The sequence below is a fragment of the Abrus precatorius genome, unplaced genomic scaffold (assembly GCF_003935025.1).
Source record: "Abrus precatorius isolate BTA unplaced genomic scaffold, Abrus_2018 Scaffold8, whole genome shotgun sequence".
NCBI classification, from domain to species: Eukaryota; Viridiplantae; Streptophyta; class Magnoliopsida; order Fabales; family Fabaceae; genus Abrus; species Abrus precatorius.
In genome coordinates this window covers 35,869,921-35,883,635 of record NW_020874428.1, presented here as the reverse complement: position 1 = coordinate 35,883,635, position 13,715 = coordinate 35,869,921, and the positions used below count along the sequence as shown (strand labels likewise).

Here is a 13,715-nt window from a genome sequence, read left to right as displayed (position 1 = left end):
ACTCGAGAGCTTATTTTCCTTGGTTAAAACAAGTTGACAGGAGTTTCTCTCTTCTTCTTTTTTTCTCTCTCATGTGCATTGGACGACGGATTCGGATACTTTGTAGTCACCTTTTTTCCTGGAGTCATTAATTTTAACCATTGATATATATTTTTAAAATAAAATATTAATAGAAAAATGTAATTAAAGAGAATTAACGATGCACACCCAACAATTATTTTCTCGACTGGAGGGATTCAATTTCCAGAATTCTTAATATTTAAAATTAATTTTACAAATTAAGATTAACAAAATCATTAATTAAAAATACTTAGTATTAATTAATATTATAATGATTTTTGACACGACCAAAAATGAAGTGAACGAAAATAGAGGTGAGTTTTAATACTTGAGGCGGGGTTTGGTTGCAAGTTGCTAGGGTTTAAGAGAGAGCAGAAGCAGTGCAGAAAAATGGCAAGCACCATGAGCACGGTCTCAAGGAGGTTGTACCTGTATCGCTCTTTGGTTTCCACCCCTAAAACATGTCACCATCTTCCCCTACACTTCTGCACCACCAGCCTCATCTCAGACTCGGACGAGCCTGACTCACCACTCGACTCACCACCCGACTCAGCCTCACCCTCCGCCGATCGAAGTGAAAGGATCTTCTACGATCGCCCCCTGGAGAATGGCCTCGACGCTGGCATTTACAAGGTATATTCTTATTCCTATTCAGTTTTCTCAATTAGGCGTTTCATTTCAATTTCTGAATTCAATTTATGTATTGTAGGCCATATTGGTAGGGAAAGCGGGACAGGCACCGTTTCAGAAGAAGCTTAGGAGTGGAACGACGGTGACTCTGCTGTCTCTGGGTACCGGAGGGATTCGCAACAATCGGAGACCACTCGATAACGAGAACCCTAGCGACTATGCCAATCGCTCTGCCGTTCAGTGGCATCGTGTTGCCGTTTATCCTCAGAGATTGGGACTGCTTCTCATGCAACGTCTTCTTCCCGGGTGAGCAAACCTCGACTTTAACTTGCAACTCTTCTTTTAGTCAACATTAACATCATCACCATAATAATAATTATTGGTCCTATTGTAGTTCAATATTGTATGTGGAGGGAAACCTGGAGAGTAAAGTTTTTGCGGATCCCTATACTGGTCTTGTCCGTCGAATTAGAGAAGTTGCTGTTCGTCAAAATGGTAACTCTTCTACCCTTGCTCAACATCAATTTGATTTCCTGTTTAATGGATTCTCTGCCTTTGCATTTTAAAAACAATACATTGGACTCTTGGCGTGTTGCCTATAAATATGATATGAGATTAAGAGAGAAAGGATATGATCAATTTAGAGGAAATTGGGGCCGTTGGGAAGGAACCTGGTATTCTATTGGTAATAATGGGGAAAATTTCTTTGAATGTAGCTATAAATCTGTAGAACATGGAGGATCTGCACCTCTCAATTGCAAAGAACCATGAATGCCCCTCGTTCAACATGCCTTATTTTTTCAACCAACTAAACTAACTAATGGGTATCTGAGACCACCCCCCCACCCCACCCCCCTAAAGTTTCACCTTGTCCTGAGGTGAATGGTTAAGTTTACTGAAATGAAATCCCTCCTCAGGCGAAACTTTTTAAATTAGTTCTTATTTCTTCAAGAATGCATTTCTTCTTTCTTGTTGAACCCAAACAGCTCCCAATTCCTTCCATATGCACTCACTACCCCCCTTAAAAGATTAGAACTTTGATACCAGTTGATAGAAACCTGGTATCTTGTTAGGAAGAATAAGGGAGTTGTGCCCTGAATGCAGCTACAACTCTGCAGAACTTCCAAGTCTGCACCTCCTACTACCCAGAGGCTTCAATTTACTCTCACAGATGATAAAGATGCTCTATCTCTTAAATTTCCTCTTAATTATAGGCAACATGTCTTATTTCTTCAATCAACTAACTTAACTAACTAATATAACTAACTAATGGATATCTATCGTATTTTGACCATTGAACTAATACGCTACTTACTGTTTGGTCCCTGTTAATCTTGCACTTAATAGTTCTTTTTTACAAGGAAGGGAACAATTAGTTGTTAGAATATCTAAAAGTTTCTGGAGTTATTTAGAATATTTTTGCATATCTTCATAGTATATCTTATAATGTATTATGAAATCTATCAGCCATCTAATTGAGGAAGTAAACTCAAAACTTGTTTCCTGTTTTCATTATAACTCCAGTTTTATTTCCTTGTTTAATTAGTAGTGCTAACAATGTTATTGTATTAGTGGGCTTTGGCATATGCTAGCAGTGCTAGTAGCGCTACTCTAGTAGTTGACCTATTTATTGTATAAATATGACCCGTGGGTTAGTATTGTATAACATTATTACACGCAATATAAATCTAATATCTTATGATTATTAGTTTTTATTCTTCCTTTTCCCCCTTCCCTCCATAAACCTTTTAATTTTAATAGTAATTTTTAGCCATGGTTGATCAGCTCTCAAAAGCTCCACATATGGAAGCCAATAGAAGGAGTTGGTGTGATATATATCTCACTTTCTCCATGTTGATATCTGCAACTAAAGATTCTCATGATTAAAATGTTGGCTTGTGACAGATGATTTCTTGTGAATAAGTTATCTTTAGTTCTTTACCAATGGAGTTGATGCAATATGACCTCCTGTGCTTCACAGGTCGTGTTGTATTTTTAGGTCAAGGCGGCGATGCTGAGCAACAGACCCAACAAAATGACCTGAAAGCTGTTGGCTATTACTAATGTAGGTGTGTGAAATGGGAACATTCGACTTAGCAATGTTGAATTTTCAATTTTGTAATTATATTCTTGTTTTTCATTGCAAAGTTTATTGAGACATTTATCATAAGGGGAACTCTTGGTTTGAGTGATCTAGGACTTACCATATGCAATTCTGGGGAAGCATAGAGCTCAAGTGACAACTGGATGCTTCCAGGACCAGACCTTCATTTTACCCCACGTCTGTCCCTACCAGTCTTAGAAGTTTTGGGCTAAGGCAACTGGATTCTTGTTTGTTAATGAACTTATATTCCTTCCAAGTATTTTACACTCTTACCAAACTTCTCTGAACAAATCATTGCTGGTTATATATTAATGAAGTAAAACTGAGTATGATTTTGGCAAATCTTTCTCATGCTGCCATATATCTCGAAAGGGTAAGTATACCATTCTGGTAAACCAATGGTCCAATAATACCACGTCAACCATTAGCTTTTGCTTCCAAAACGTGGTTACGATTGAAAGAAGCTCCTCTTTGATACTTGTGCATCTGAAGTCCAAATGGTATAATCCACCTTCATACCTTTTATAATGGAATGGAGTGGCTTATCCTCCTCTGCTCCCAATGTTGTGCTCGGAATTCGATGATTTTATTTTATTTTTCATCAATGAACTTGTTCAAGATCATCTTTCCCTTGGACTAAGAAACATAAAATGTCAAATGTAGCATTGACGTACACTTTTAGGTAATTGGATGTAGTATGTGCAGGAATTGCATTCTCTTTTTATAGAAGTACTGCATCATTGGCTACTTTTAGCTATTTATTATACAGGTCTTGCTAGAGAGTTTTCTGCTTAGGAAATTAATATATAAAAGAATTTTATCAAAAATTATGTAGTAATATGTTGATAACGTTAAATATTACTTATAAAACTTTTCAGTTCTCTATCTCTAATGATAGCATTCTCCTTAATATAGCAACCTTGTTTTTTCCTTTGCTTTTAATATATAATAAAACAATCATAAATTGCGCAGAGCAAAAGTTTCTGATTCTTTTTCCCTCTCTCGCCTTTTTAACATAATATTGTCAAGAGTAGTTTGAAGATATTCAAGTTCATTTTAAACTATCTTCAATAATCTGGGGGACGCAATGTTTTCACGTTTTCAGATACAGAAGTTAAAAAGGAAGAGTGTTCGAAGAAATCCATGTTTGGGCGTAAAGTTGTGGCAGCAATTGCTTTAGTCATAATTATTATGTATCTTAGACAGCCTCAGGTCTGAATTTATTGACTCAGCTCAACGGTTGCTATGTGCTTTTGGATTTTCACTTGAAGATGAACAAAAAAAAATGATACAACTGATCAAAAAAGGGTGGAAGAAAAAACAGGCACATTGCATGTGTGGCTGAAGAAATTTTTAACCATTGTTTTACAAATAAGAATAGAACTCAAATATTTAGTCTTATTCTTGAGTGAAATCTGTATAACAACTGGATAAATGCAAGACTTGAATCCCCTATCCTTTATGCTGTTTTTTTTTTTTATTTTCTGTTAAAAATTATGTTAGGAATGTATTAAAAAATATGATAAAAATTCAGTGGTAATATTTTTCAATTCTTTAATCAATATTCTATTTGGTACTAATTATTTTTTTTTTTTCAAATTATAAGTAACATAGATCTACTTTTAGGTAAATTAATTACTAATTTTTTATATCGTTATTTTATTGTGAAAATTGTGTTAATCAAATTCTCAATTTTTTTATAAGTAAATATATTAACTATTTAATATAAAATTATTAATTTAAAATGTATATAATTTTAAAAACAAGTATAAATTTGTAAGAAACATTATTTTTTATTTATATTTTTTTTGTTAAATTTTTTATTAATCTTAATAATTTGGTTATTTGTAGAGTTGACAAAGTGGAATGTTCGGTCAATTTGGGTCGGCCTATTTTGATCGATGGGTTTTAGGGGGAGACAGGTTTAATAAAGGATCTAAGTAGGCTCATTTTAACAATTCTAATTATTCATTTTTCAATAAAAATCAGGAAAAAAAAAATTTAAAGGAAAAGTGATTTAATTACCTGGTAAAAATATTTTAAGCTCGCATAAATTAACATTCTCGTTTACATCACCATCGCCTTTTAATTGCTAATAATTGTAACTCCATGGAAGATGTGGTCATCTTCGTGGTATTATATTTTCGTGAAGAGCGCACATATTTGATATGACGTACCAATTAAGAGCATTATTTGTACTTCAATTCTACCTAATACCACTCCCTTCCTATTATCATCATCATATACGTGTTTCTTCTTTTTTAATGCAGAAGGTGAATATAGAAAATTGAGTGCTTAATCATCTAAGGATACTATGAAACATGGAGCATGTTCTTTCGGTCTGGGTGTTATATGGACATAAATTTTCAACTTGTGAAATTGACCATACGCTAATTAATACGCCAACCACTCTTTTCCTTTTTCTTTTTTGTAATTTATTATGACAGAAACTTGAGGTAACATTGGCATAGCAACCTGTGCTTTTGTCTTGTAGAGTTGTGGGCTAATAAATTTGAAGTCAATCAAAATTGAATTAAATGCTAACAACTGTAAAGAACAGAGAGAGAGAGAGAGAGAGAGAGAGAGAGAGAGAGAGCTTTATCTCATAGTTAATGCCTTGACGATGATATAAATAAAGGGTAGAAAGCAGACAGAAGAGAGAGAATGGATGTGAGGAACATTGCTGTGGTGGTGGAAGACGTGGATGCAGCTAGAACTGCACTACAATGGGCACTTCACAACATCATTCGTTATGGTGACATAATCACTCTACTTCATGTCTACCCTTTAACAAGATCCAAAAGCAAAAGCAAAGCACGTCTTCTTCGCCTCAAGGGCTTCCAATTAGCACTTTCCTTCCAAGACATTTGCAACAACTTCACCAACGTAAGCTTTTTCTTATACATAGTTGTTGTTGTTATTATTATTATTATTATTATTATTATCATCATCATCACTATTATTGTCTTTCATTTATTTTGATTGATTTTGCATGTTCCAATTAATGGGTATGTGCTATAATCTTAGGATTGTGTTAGTGTTACAGACAAAGGTTGAGGTTGTTGTCACGGAAGAGGACAAAGAAGGAATGAAAATTGTGGCCACGGTGAGAGAGATTAGACCTTCAATGCTTGTGGTTGGCCTTCATGATCATAGTTTTCTTTACAAGTAAGTCAGTTGCCAAATGTTTCAGCGTTGAACACAAGTTCATGATGTATTGCAATTGCTACTAGTACTGCATTCAATAGTATGCTTGGTGTGTTGATTAAATTCAAGGTGCACTAAATTTGGTTTCTGGATTTCACAATTTTCTACCTGATATGTATTCGGGATTTCACTCTGCAATTACTTATTCAGTTATCGTACAGGAAGAGGATTCTGATTCTGGAATTACTATTATTTTTTATTCTTCTGGAATCACTCTACAACATGAGGTTTGTGGGACCTGGGTTAATTATCTAATTTGGATCCTGCTCAGTATGAAAATGAGCATGTTGTTGCCAGTGAGCTTCAGAAATTGGTTACTGAAAACCGTGGCAGTTGCACATGCCCTTTTTAATGGTCATCAAAAAATGCCAAAAGTTTTTGGGCTCCACTTCTGAATTGGCTTTGCCCATAATAGCAGCGCCCAAGTTGAAGTTGAGTTCAGAAATTATTCCTGGCTAGCCATGCAACATTTATTTAACCCCACCTATCATCCTAAAATATGTTATTATTAGTAAATTTAATATATTAAGCAATGTTATATCTTTCTACTAATCATCTTACTTATTACATAAAAAAAATGTATTTAGTATTTAGAGTACTGGTTAATAAAATCTATAAAGTATTATGATGTAAGAAGATACTGTTACATTAATCTTTGATATATTTTTTATTAAGTTTATTAAAAGAATTTTATTGGAACAAGACTTCGTTATTGTTGAAAGGAATTAAGGAGAAGAAATAGAAGTAGTCATCAATTCATCTCATGTGTTGTCTCACAAGAGCCTTTAAAAGCAGGATAATGCTATCTGAATAGGTGAAAGATAGATACATTTAGCTAAGAAAATTGATGTGTTGCCTCCACCAATTACAGTTACAGAAACCATTCAACTACATTTGAAACATCCATTTATTCGTCCTAGTTTGTGTCGTAATCAGATACCTAATGCATTGAATTTTGTGTGAATTGAATATTACTATTGAATAACTTCATGCAGTTTGTGTATAGCTAATATCACAACTCAAACTAAGCAGTGTTTTTGGTTGATGTTATACAGCTTAGCAATGGCCCATAACAGCATAGCTAATTACTTCAACTGTAGAGTGCTTGCCATTAAGCAGCCTCATGTGTCCTGTGCAGTAGGAGTAGGAGTCCTAGACAGTTCAACCAACATGGACTTCTCACAAATTCACATAACAAAATTACAGTAAGTTTGGTGAAAATATTTCTCACCTTACTATTTGAGTCAACGTGTTTGATCAATTATCTGTCCACCACCCTAAAATTGGGAAATATAATTTTATTTAGAATGTGTGTGGGAGGTGGATTTTGGAATGGGAAGGGAGAAAAAGAGAGACAAATATTTTATTTTTAAATTAAGAGAGTTATATAATATTTACAACAATAAATAAAAATGATTTATTGAATTTATGCTAATTTTTTAAAAAAATATAATCAAATTATTTTGCCATTTCTTTTTTTTCTTCCAAATCTAACTCCCAAACATATTTCTATTTCTAGAATTCTCTCCTTTCCATATGTTGCTTAAGTATAAATAAATTTAGTACTTCGTTTAATTTTCATCTAATCATCTTGTTAACCACTATATATATATATATATATATATATATATATATATATATGTTACTTGTGATTCATTAACCAGTGTCCCAAAAATGTACTACTTAGTATTTCTCAAAACTTTATAAAGTTTTAAAGGGTTATAAATAGAGGTTTTTCTAACTTGTATCCTTAAGGAATCAGAAGTAGAAGGATTTTTATTGAAAATTACTTTGAATTGTATTGAATTTATTATATATATTTATTTATTTTAAAATATTATTTTAGTTCCTTGGGACTATGGTTAGCATTAAGGATTGAATGGCACAAACTTCCATTAAGTTTGTAATGTTGATGCATTGCAGAGTTCCTGATACCCCTCCTCCAAAAGTAAAATACTCGCTTTGCCCTGACCCGACTGCAATTATTTGTAGATTAAGGAGGTCAAGGAGAAGGAGAAGAAGATGAAAGGAAGGTTTAACACCTCTCAAAGTTGACTGGGTCAATTTGGTTCTGAAAATTTTCTTTTAATTATGATCATCCTAGAAAATATTCACCCCATCATCTAATTCTTTGTTGTTTTTTTATTTCAATATCTTATAATATATTCGCATGCCATAGATACATATAAAAAGAGTGCAATTGACATGGTATAGTCAGGTTGTCTGTAACCTATATTTATTTTGATTGTGTAAAGGATCTTGTGGTAACATTACCGAGGTACATATTCCAAGATCATTATTAACATAATATCACACAAATAGTTTTAAAAAAAACATTCAATGCATGTTTGTAGAATAATTTAATTTAATTTACTTTTTACATCATTCATTTTTTCTAGTTACACCTTTTGTTTAAAAAAAACTAATTTCCAAGATATAAATATATTTTAAAATTAAATTTGAGAAGTAATTTCCTTTTAGGAAGGTGTAAATATTCTAAAGAATTAAAATTTGAAAATAAAAATAAAGAATATGGTGCGTATAGAAAAGAAAAAAATTAGTGCAAATAACAATTTTCACATATGCCAAAAGCAAGATGGTGTGGGCTGGTAAGGAAGGAAACAAAAAAGAAGAGGGCCCAAATTGAAAAAGAACAAAAACGAAGGCTTAGCCGACTACGTAAGACTAAGGTGAAGTTGGGCTTAGGTGAAAGCTGGCTGGTGCGACGATGAATGGCTAAAACAACTCAAAACTCCACTGAGTCGACTCATTAGTAATAATAATGGTTTGAGCGAAGCGAAGCGAAGCCGTGTTAGCAGCGAATAAAGCACCACAGATCTCATCTACGCCGCTCTCTCTTCCTTCTCTCTCGGCTCAGATCTGCTTCACGCCGATCTTCCTCAGCTTCATTCACTTTCTCTCTCTTCGCAATTCCAATTCTCCGCCAAAATTGAATTTCGAGTATTCGTTTTTCTCATGAACCCTTCCTCTCCGGTACGTTCGATTAATTTCCCTGTTTCACTTCACCTTCAACTGAAACACAAACACTTTGAATTTCAAATGCTTGTTCTGTGTTTATCACTGATCAGATAGGTGAGTGTTGGTGCTAATTTCATGGACTGGACTGTTAACAATCACTACAGAACTTACAAAGGTATATAGTTATAATAACCACCTTGGTTCTGATATTTCAAGTTTTTGCGATATGTTATTGATGTTGAATTCATGAAATTAATTGACTGGTGTATTTGGGTTTTAGCATTCTCTATTGGTGGAATAGTGTGTGAACTAAAGTTCCAACGTTAATTCAACATAAGTCAAGGAAATAGTAATCGACTTGGTTTTCAGCATTCTATTTGTTACATAAAATTGGCTTTTTATTATTTTGGTAGACGACCAAAAATCCATGATGGATGTGGCACTCATTTCGAACATGGATGCTGTGAATATTGGGTTGGGTTGTTCAGACAAGCCAGCTTCTGTCACTTCATTGAAGCCGAGAAAGAAAACGATGACATCAGTGTATTTGAAGTTCTTCGAGACAGCTGCAGATGGCAAGACTCGGAGATGCAAGTTTTGTGGACAGAGTTATTCCATTGCAACCGCCACAGGTTTTTACCTTATATTCATGCCTTTCTTATAACTTGGGTTTATTTACCCATTGTGATGAAACCTCTGAAATTATAATGGAACTTTGTTGTGTTAAGATTACAAGCTTTTGCCCTTCTATTCTCTTATTTCAGTTTATATTTGAAGCTGGCTCAATTTTAACCTGCAGCATTTTTGGTTTTAGATATTTTTACCTAGGAATTGCTCTTGCTTGTACATCCACTTAAGTTTTTTTGTTCTTGAAGGCAATTTGGGAAGGCATCTTGCTAATCGCCATCCAGGTTATGACAAGTCAGTGGATGCAATCAGCAATTCAGTGGCGCGGGCCACTGCTGTGGTGAAGAAGTCTCAGCCTCAAGGAAAAACAAACCAGGTGGATTATGATCACCTAAATTGGTTGCTGATAAGGTGGCTTGTTTTGGCTTCTCTTCCTCCTTCAACTCTGGAAGAGAGGTGGCTTGTGAATTCCTACAAGTTTCTAAATCCTTCGATACAACTCTGGCCAAGTGAGAAGTATAGAACTGTACTTGATGAAGTTTTCAAAAGCATGCGGGAAGATGTAAGAGCATTGCTAGAACAGGTTTCTTCCAAGTTCTCTATCACACTTGATTTCTGGAATTCTTTTGAACAGATCTTCTATATGAGCGTAACATGTCAGTGGATTGACGAAAACTGGTGCTTCCAGAAGTTGCTTCTTGATATCTGTCGCATACCATATCCATGTGGGGGTGCAGAGATCTATCGTACCCTTGTAAAAGTACTTAAATTTTACAATATTGAAAACAGAGTCCTGTCTTGTACCCATGATAATAGTACAAGTGCCATGCATGCCTGCCATACTTTGAAAGAGGACTTGGATGGTCAGAAAATAGGGCCATTCTGTTATATTCCCTGTGCTGCTCGAACTTTGAATGTGATAATAGATGATGGATTGAGATCGGCAAAACAAGTAATTTCTAAGATACGGGAGTTTGTAATAGAGTTAAATGCCTCACCAGTGATCTCTGAGGATTTTATTCAACTATCTACAGTTTATCAAGAAGGTACATGGAAATTTCCACTTGATGTTTCAGCAAGGTGGAATGGAAACTACCAGATGCTGGATCTTGTTCGCAAGGTATCTCATTATATTTTAAACTCCTTCAGTTAATGAGCGTAAGACTGGTAAAATGAAAAACATAAAGTACTGCTAGCATCGCTCGTTGCAGTACCAATATTTTACAAGAAAAGAACATGGATTTGGAAGGTTTTTTTTATGCATGAAGTGTCTCATATTTGCTCTTGGCTGAATAAGATTGTTTCCATGTTTGCTTTGTTTTGATGTTGATCTGATTCGAGCACTTGATTTCGATGTGCAATGTACTACAACAATGTAGCATGTTATGGCAATCGTGTGAATTGAATCATACGAGTATATTAAGTAATCTTGTGAATTTGTGATTCATAATGTCATCATGCCATCAAAATTAGAAACAATGGAACAGTATTAAACGGTGTACATATTTTTATGATGCAGGCAGGTAAATCAATGGATGCTGTTATTCGTAAATACGAGGAAATGCTAGGCAACAGGATGCTGCTGGGCTCTTCCGACAAAAGTGTGGTGAACATCATTCATCTATATCTTGAACCATTCTACAAGACCACAAACAACATCTGCACAAATAAAGTGCCAACCGTTGGGCTTGTCCTTTTCTTCATGGATCATATCTCAGAAACAATTGCTAACTGTAGAGAATCACGTCACAGCCCAGAATGGCTAAAAACTGCTGCAGAAGAAATGGCTAAAAAAGCCAGGAATTATATTAATCAGGTTTGCAACATATTTACGTATATGACAGCAATTCTAGATCCTCGCATAAAGGGAGATCTGATCCCTGATAGTTTAAACTCGGAAAACTTTTTGGACGAAGCAAGAACCCATTTTATGAGAAATTATTCTACAAGCCATTTCTCATCTCTGAGTTCTGGTTACAATGCTCAAGAAATTGAAGATGGCGGAAGTGTTTCCTTTGCTGAAGAAATAGCACGGAAGAAACGAAGGACGAGCATGAGCTCTGCCACTGATGAGCTTACACAGTACCTATCAGAGGCTCCAGCTCCAATACCAACAGATGTTCTAGAGTGGTGGAAGGTCAACAGTACACGCTACCCTCGACTATCTGTGATGGCTAGGGATTTCCTGGCTGTGCAGGCAACTTCAGTTGTGCCTGAAGAACTTTTCTGTGGCAAGGGTGATGAAATTGACAAACAACGATTCTGTATGCCACATGATAGCACTCAAGCTATTCTTTGTATCAAGTCTTGGATTCAGGTTGGCCTCAAGTTTAAGTTTAAGTCAACTGAAATAGATTATGAGAGGTTGATGGAACTGGCAGCAGCTGCTGCTGCAACAGATTTTAGCCCTCCAAGTTCTGACAAGAAACAAAAATAATGATAGAAGATGGCAGCACTGTAAGGGTGACAGATTCCTTGATTAACAAACAACCCTACTGTCACTTTCAAATTATATCTTGACTTGACTTTGGCTCGTTTCCCCTTATCTTCAACTAAGAAGAGATTAACTGGGTGTTTTGTTCTTTGAGAACTCATCGTTGTATCATATCAGTATAATGTATTATGTTGTACAGTTCTGAATTGTGGAATTTAATAACCCAGAAAAAAAATCAAATAAGCTCCCTAACGATGGAAGTCTCCCCTCCTTTGTACCTCCATGATTTGTGTCCACACCAAAGAGCGTATGGTCGACACCCCAGAAACTGAGGCTACATTATAAACGTACAAAGAAGGCTACGGATTTAAGAGTAGTGCCCCTTTAATTAATTCTTTTTACAATGCTGACAACTTTCTGGACTAAAAAGTGTATAAATAATTATATTCAAAACTATTGGAGGTAAATGCATTTCTGAAATTAATGGTAGTGGAAAGCTGAAACCATTCACTAACTAAAGTTCAAGTGTATAGAAAAATTGATTAATCTAAATTGATTGCAGGGTTGTTAACGCCACCTTCAGAGTTCTTTATCTACATCAACAAGTACTCTCCGATATTCACGTACTATTACAGGCACGCTTGTAGGAGGGAGCTGTAACAACAGCAAGAAAGAGTAAATACATGATTGTGAAACTGGTAATTATGTTACAACGAAGAGAGAGTTTAATATTAAGAAAATTCTTAAAAGGAAAATTTTGAATAAATTGAGAATTATAAAAATAAAAAATAAAAACATATAAGTAAATACTACATAATGGTGAAGCCGCAATTTCAAAATACAAAGAAAATATAATACATGTTTTCACATTTGAGAATGAAAACATGTATTTATATTATAGGGATTAATTTGAGTGGTAAGGTGCACAAAATCAATGAATAGATTATATTCGAGAATAATGCATGAGCGCAATGAAACAAAATTATATCCAGTGGCAACGGCGAGGTTTGGGTTTTCCGAGCAATTGCAGCCCTCAGGTGCCACGTGGCGTTCGCCGGAAGGATGACGTGGCGACAGAATGATATGTGTGTATTTCAGTTAACTAAAGATTTGGGGTTTGCGATCAATTAGGGTTTGGGTTCACTGGGGATTGTGAGGATTTTCAGTTTCAATTGTTGCGTTGTAAGCACGTTCCTGGACGTTAAGGGGCGGGAACAGAGGTTTTATTATCTCATATGTTTATATATTTTTTTTCAAACCATGTTCCTGACTTTGTGAGGATTTTAATTTATTTTTTATATGCAATCAATGTCAACATTTTTCATAGAGTCACCAAATCATGAAAGACTAAATTATTAACTAAAATAATATATAATTTTTATTAACGTCATTTTTTAATATTAACTGTAAATAATTAAAAAAATTAAATATATATTATATTTTATAATTTTTATGTAATAAAATTATTGTTTTAATAAATTTTTATTTATAATTTTTTCAAATCAATCTTAAAAACTGGTATGAATAAAATTAAGCAAACGATATATAATTTAAATTTTGATTCTTAAAATTAGAGAGACTTGTCCCAAATTGAATCACAGGAGAATATTTATTTCTTAAATCAAATTTTCAAAAATTTTGAATGCTTGGGTAAGATTTTAAAAAATTGAGTTC

At 34.4% G+C, this 13,715-nt stretch overlaps 3 protein-coding genes across 7 annotated transcripts; all 3 read left to right on the top strand.

Moving 5' to 3' along the window:
• The first annotated feature begins 396 nt into the window (after positions 1-396).
• Positions 397-3,076, top strand: LOC113846314 (single-stranded DNA-binding protein, mitochondrial). Its single transcript, XM_027474410.1, has 4 exons — positions 397-693; positions 770-996; positions 1,085-1,185; positions 2,672-3,076. Exons 1-4 carry the CDS (start codon positions 451-453, stop codon positions 2,752-2,754), a joined length of 654 nt encoding a protein of 217 aa, XP_027330211.1. The 5' UTR covers positions 397-450; the 3' UTR covers positions 2,755-3,076.
• A 2,382-nt stretch (positions 3,077-5,458) lies between these two features.
• LOC113874786 lies at positions 5,459-8,027 on the top strand. Its single transcript, XM_027513000.1, has 4 exons — positions 5,459-5,680; positions 5,841-5,962; positions 7,057-7,206; positions 7,925-8,027. The coding sequence occupies exons 1-4, from the start codon at positions 5,459-5,461 to the stop codon at positions 8,025-8,027; spliced, it is 597 nt and encodes a 198-aa protein (XP_027368801.1).
• A 734-nt stretch (positions 8,028-8,761) lies between these two features.
• LOC113846830 (putative AC transposase) lies at positions 8,762-13,296 on the top strand. Of its 5 annotated transcripts, none has more exons than XM_027475505.1 (5): positions 8,762-8,995; positions 9,091-9,155; positions 9,394-9,612; positions 9,856-10,727; positions 11,127-12,296. In XM_027475505.1, the coding sequence occupies exons 2-5, from the start codon at positions 9,116-9,118 to the stop codon at positions 12,042-12,044; spliced, it is 2,049 nt and encodes a 682-aa protein (XP_027331306.1). In that variant the 5' UTR covers positions 8,762-8,995; positions 9,091-9,115; the 3' UTR covers positions 12,045-12,296. The 5 variants fall into 5 exon arrangements, 4 of the variants coding, with proteins under 4 accessions (XP_027331306.1, XP_027331307.1, XP_027331305.1 ...); XM_027475504.1 differs by having other exon boundaries at positions 8,788-8,995; positions 9,391-9,612; XM_027475506.1 differs by having other exon boundaries at positions 8,771-9,155.
• Positions 13,297-13,715: the final 419 nt, after the last annotated feature.

Bases quoted from the DNA above. Each gene is read 5' to 3' on its own strand.
- LOC113846314 (XM_027474410.1), top strand. From the start codon at position 451: ATGGCAAGCACCATGAGCACGGTCTCAAGGAGGTTGTACCTGTATCGC. The intron at 694-769 runs GTATATTCTTAT...TATGTATTGTAG, and splicing joins TCGACGCTGGCATTTACAAG to GCCATATTGGTAGGGAAAGC. The intron at 997-1,084 runs GTGAGCAAACCT...GTCCTATTGTAG, and splicing joins ATGCAACGTCTTCTTCCCGG to TTCAATATTGTATGTGGAGG.
- LOC113874786 (XM_027513000.1), top strand. From the start codon at position 5,459: ATGGATGTGAGGAACATTGCTGTGGTGGTGGAAGACGTGGATGCAGCT. The intron at 5,681-5,840 runs GTAAGCTTTTTC...TTAGTGTTACAG, and splicing joins TTTGCAACAACTTCACCAAC to ACAAAGGTTGAGGTTGTTGT. The intron at 5,963-7,056 runs GTAAGTCAGTTG...GATGTTATACAG, and splicing joins GATCATAGTTTTCTTTACAA to CTTAGCAATGGCCCATAACA.
- LOC113846830 (XM_027475504.1), top strand. From the start codon at position 9,116: ATGGACTGGACTGTTAACAATCACTACAGAACTTACAAAG. The intron at 9,156-9,390 runs GTATATAGTTAT...TTATTATTTTGG, and splicing joins TCACTACAGAACTTACAAAG to TAGACGACCAAAAATCCATG. The intron at 9,613-9,855 runs GTTTTTACCTTA...TTGTTCTTGAAG, and splicing joins TTCCATTGCAACCGCCACAG to GCAATTTGGGAAGGCATCTT.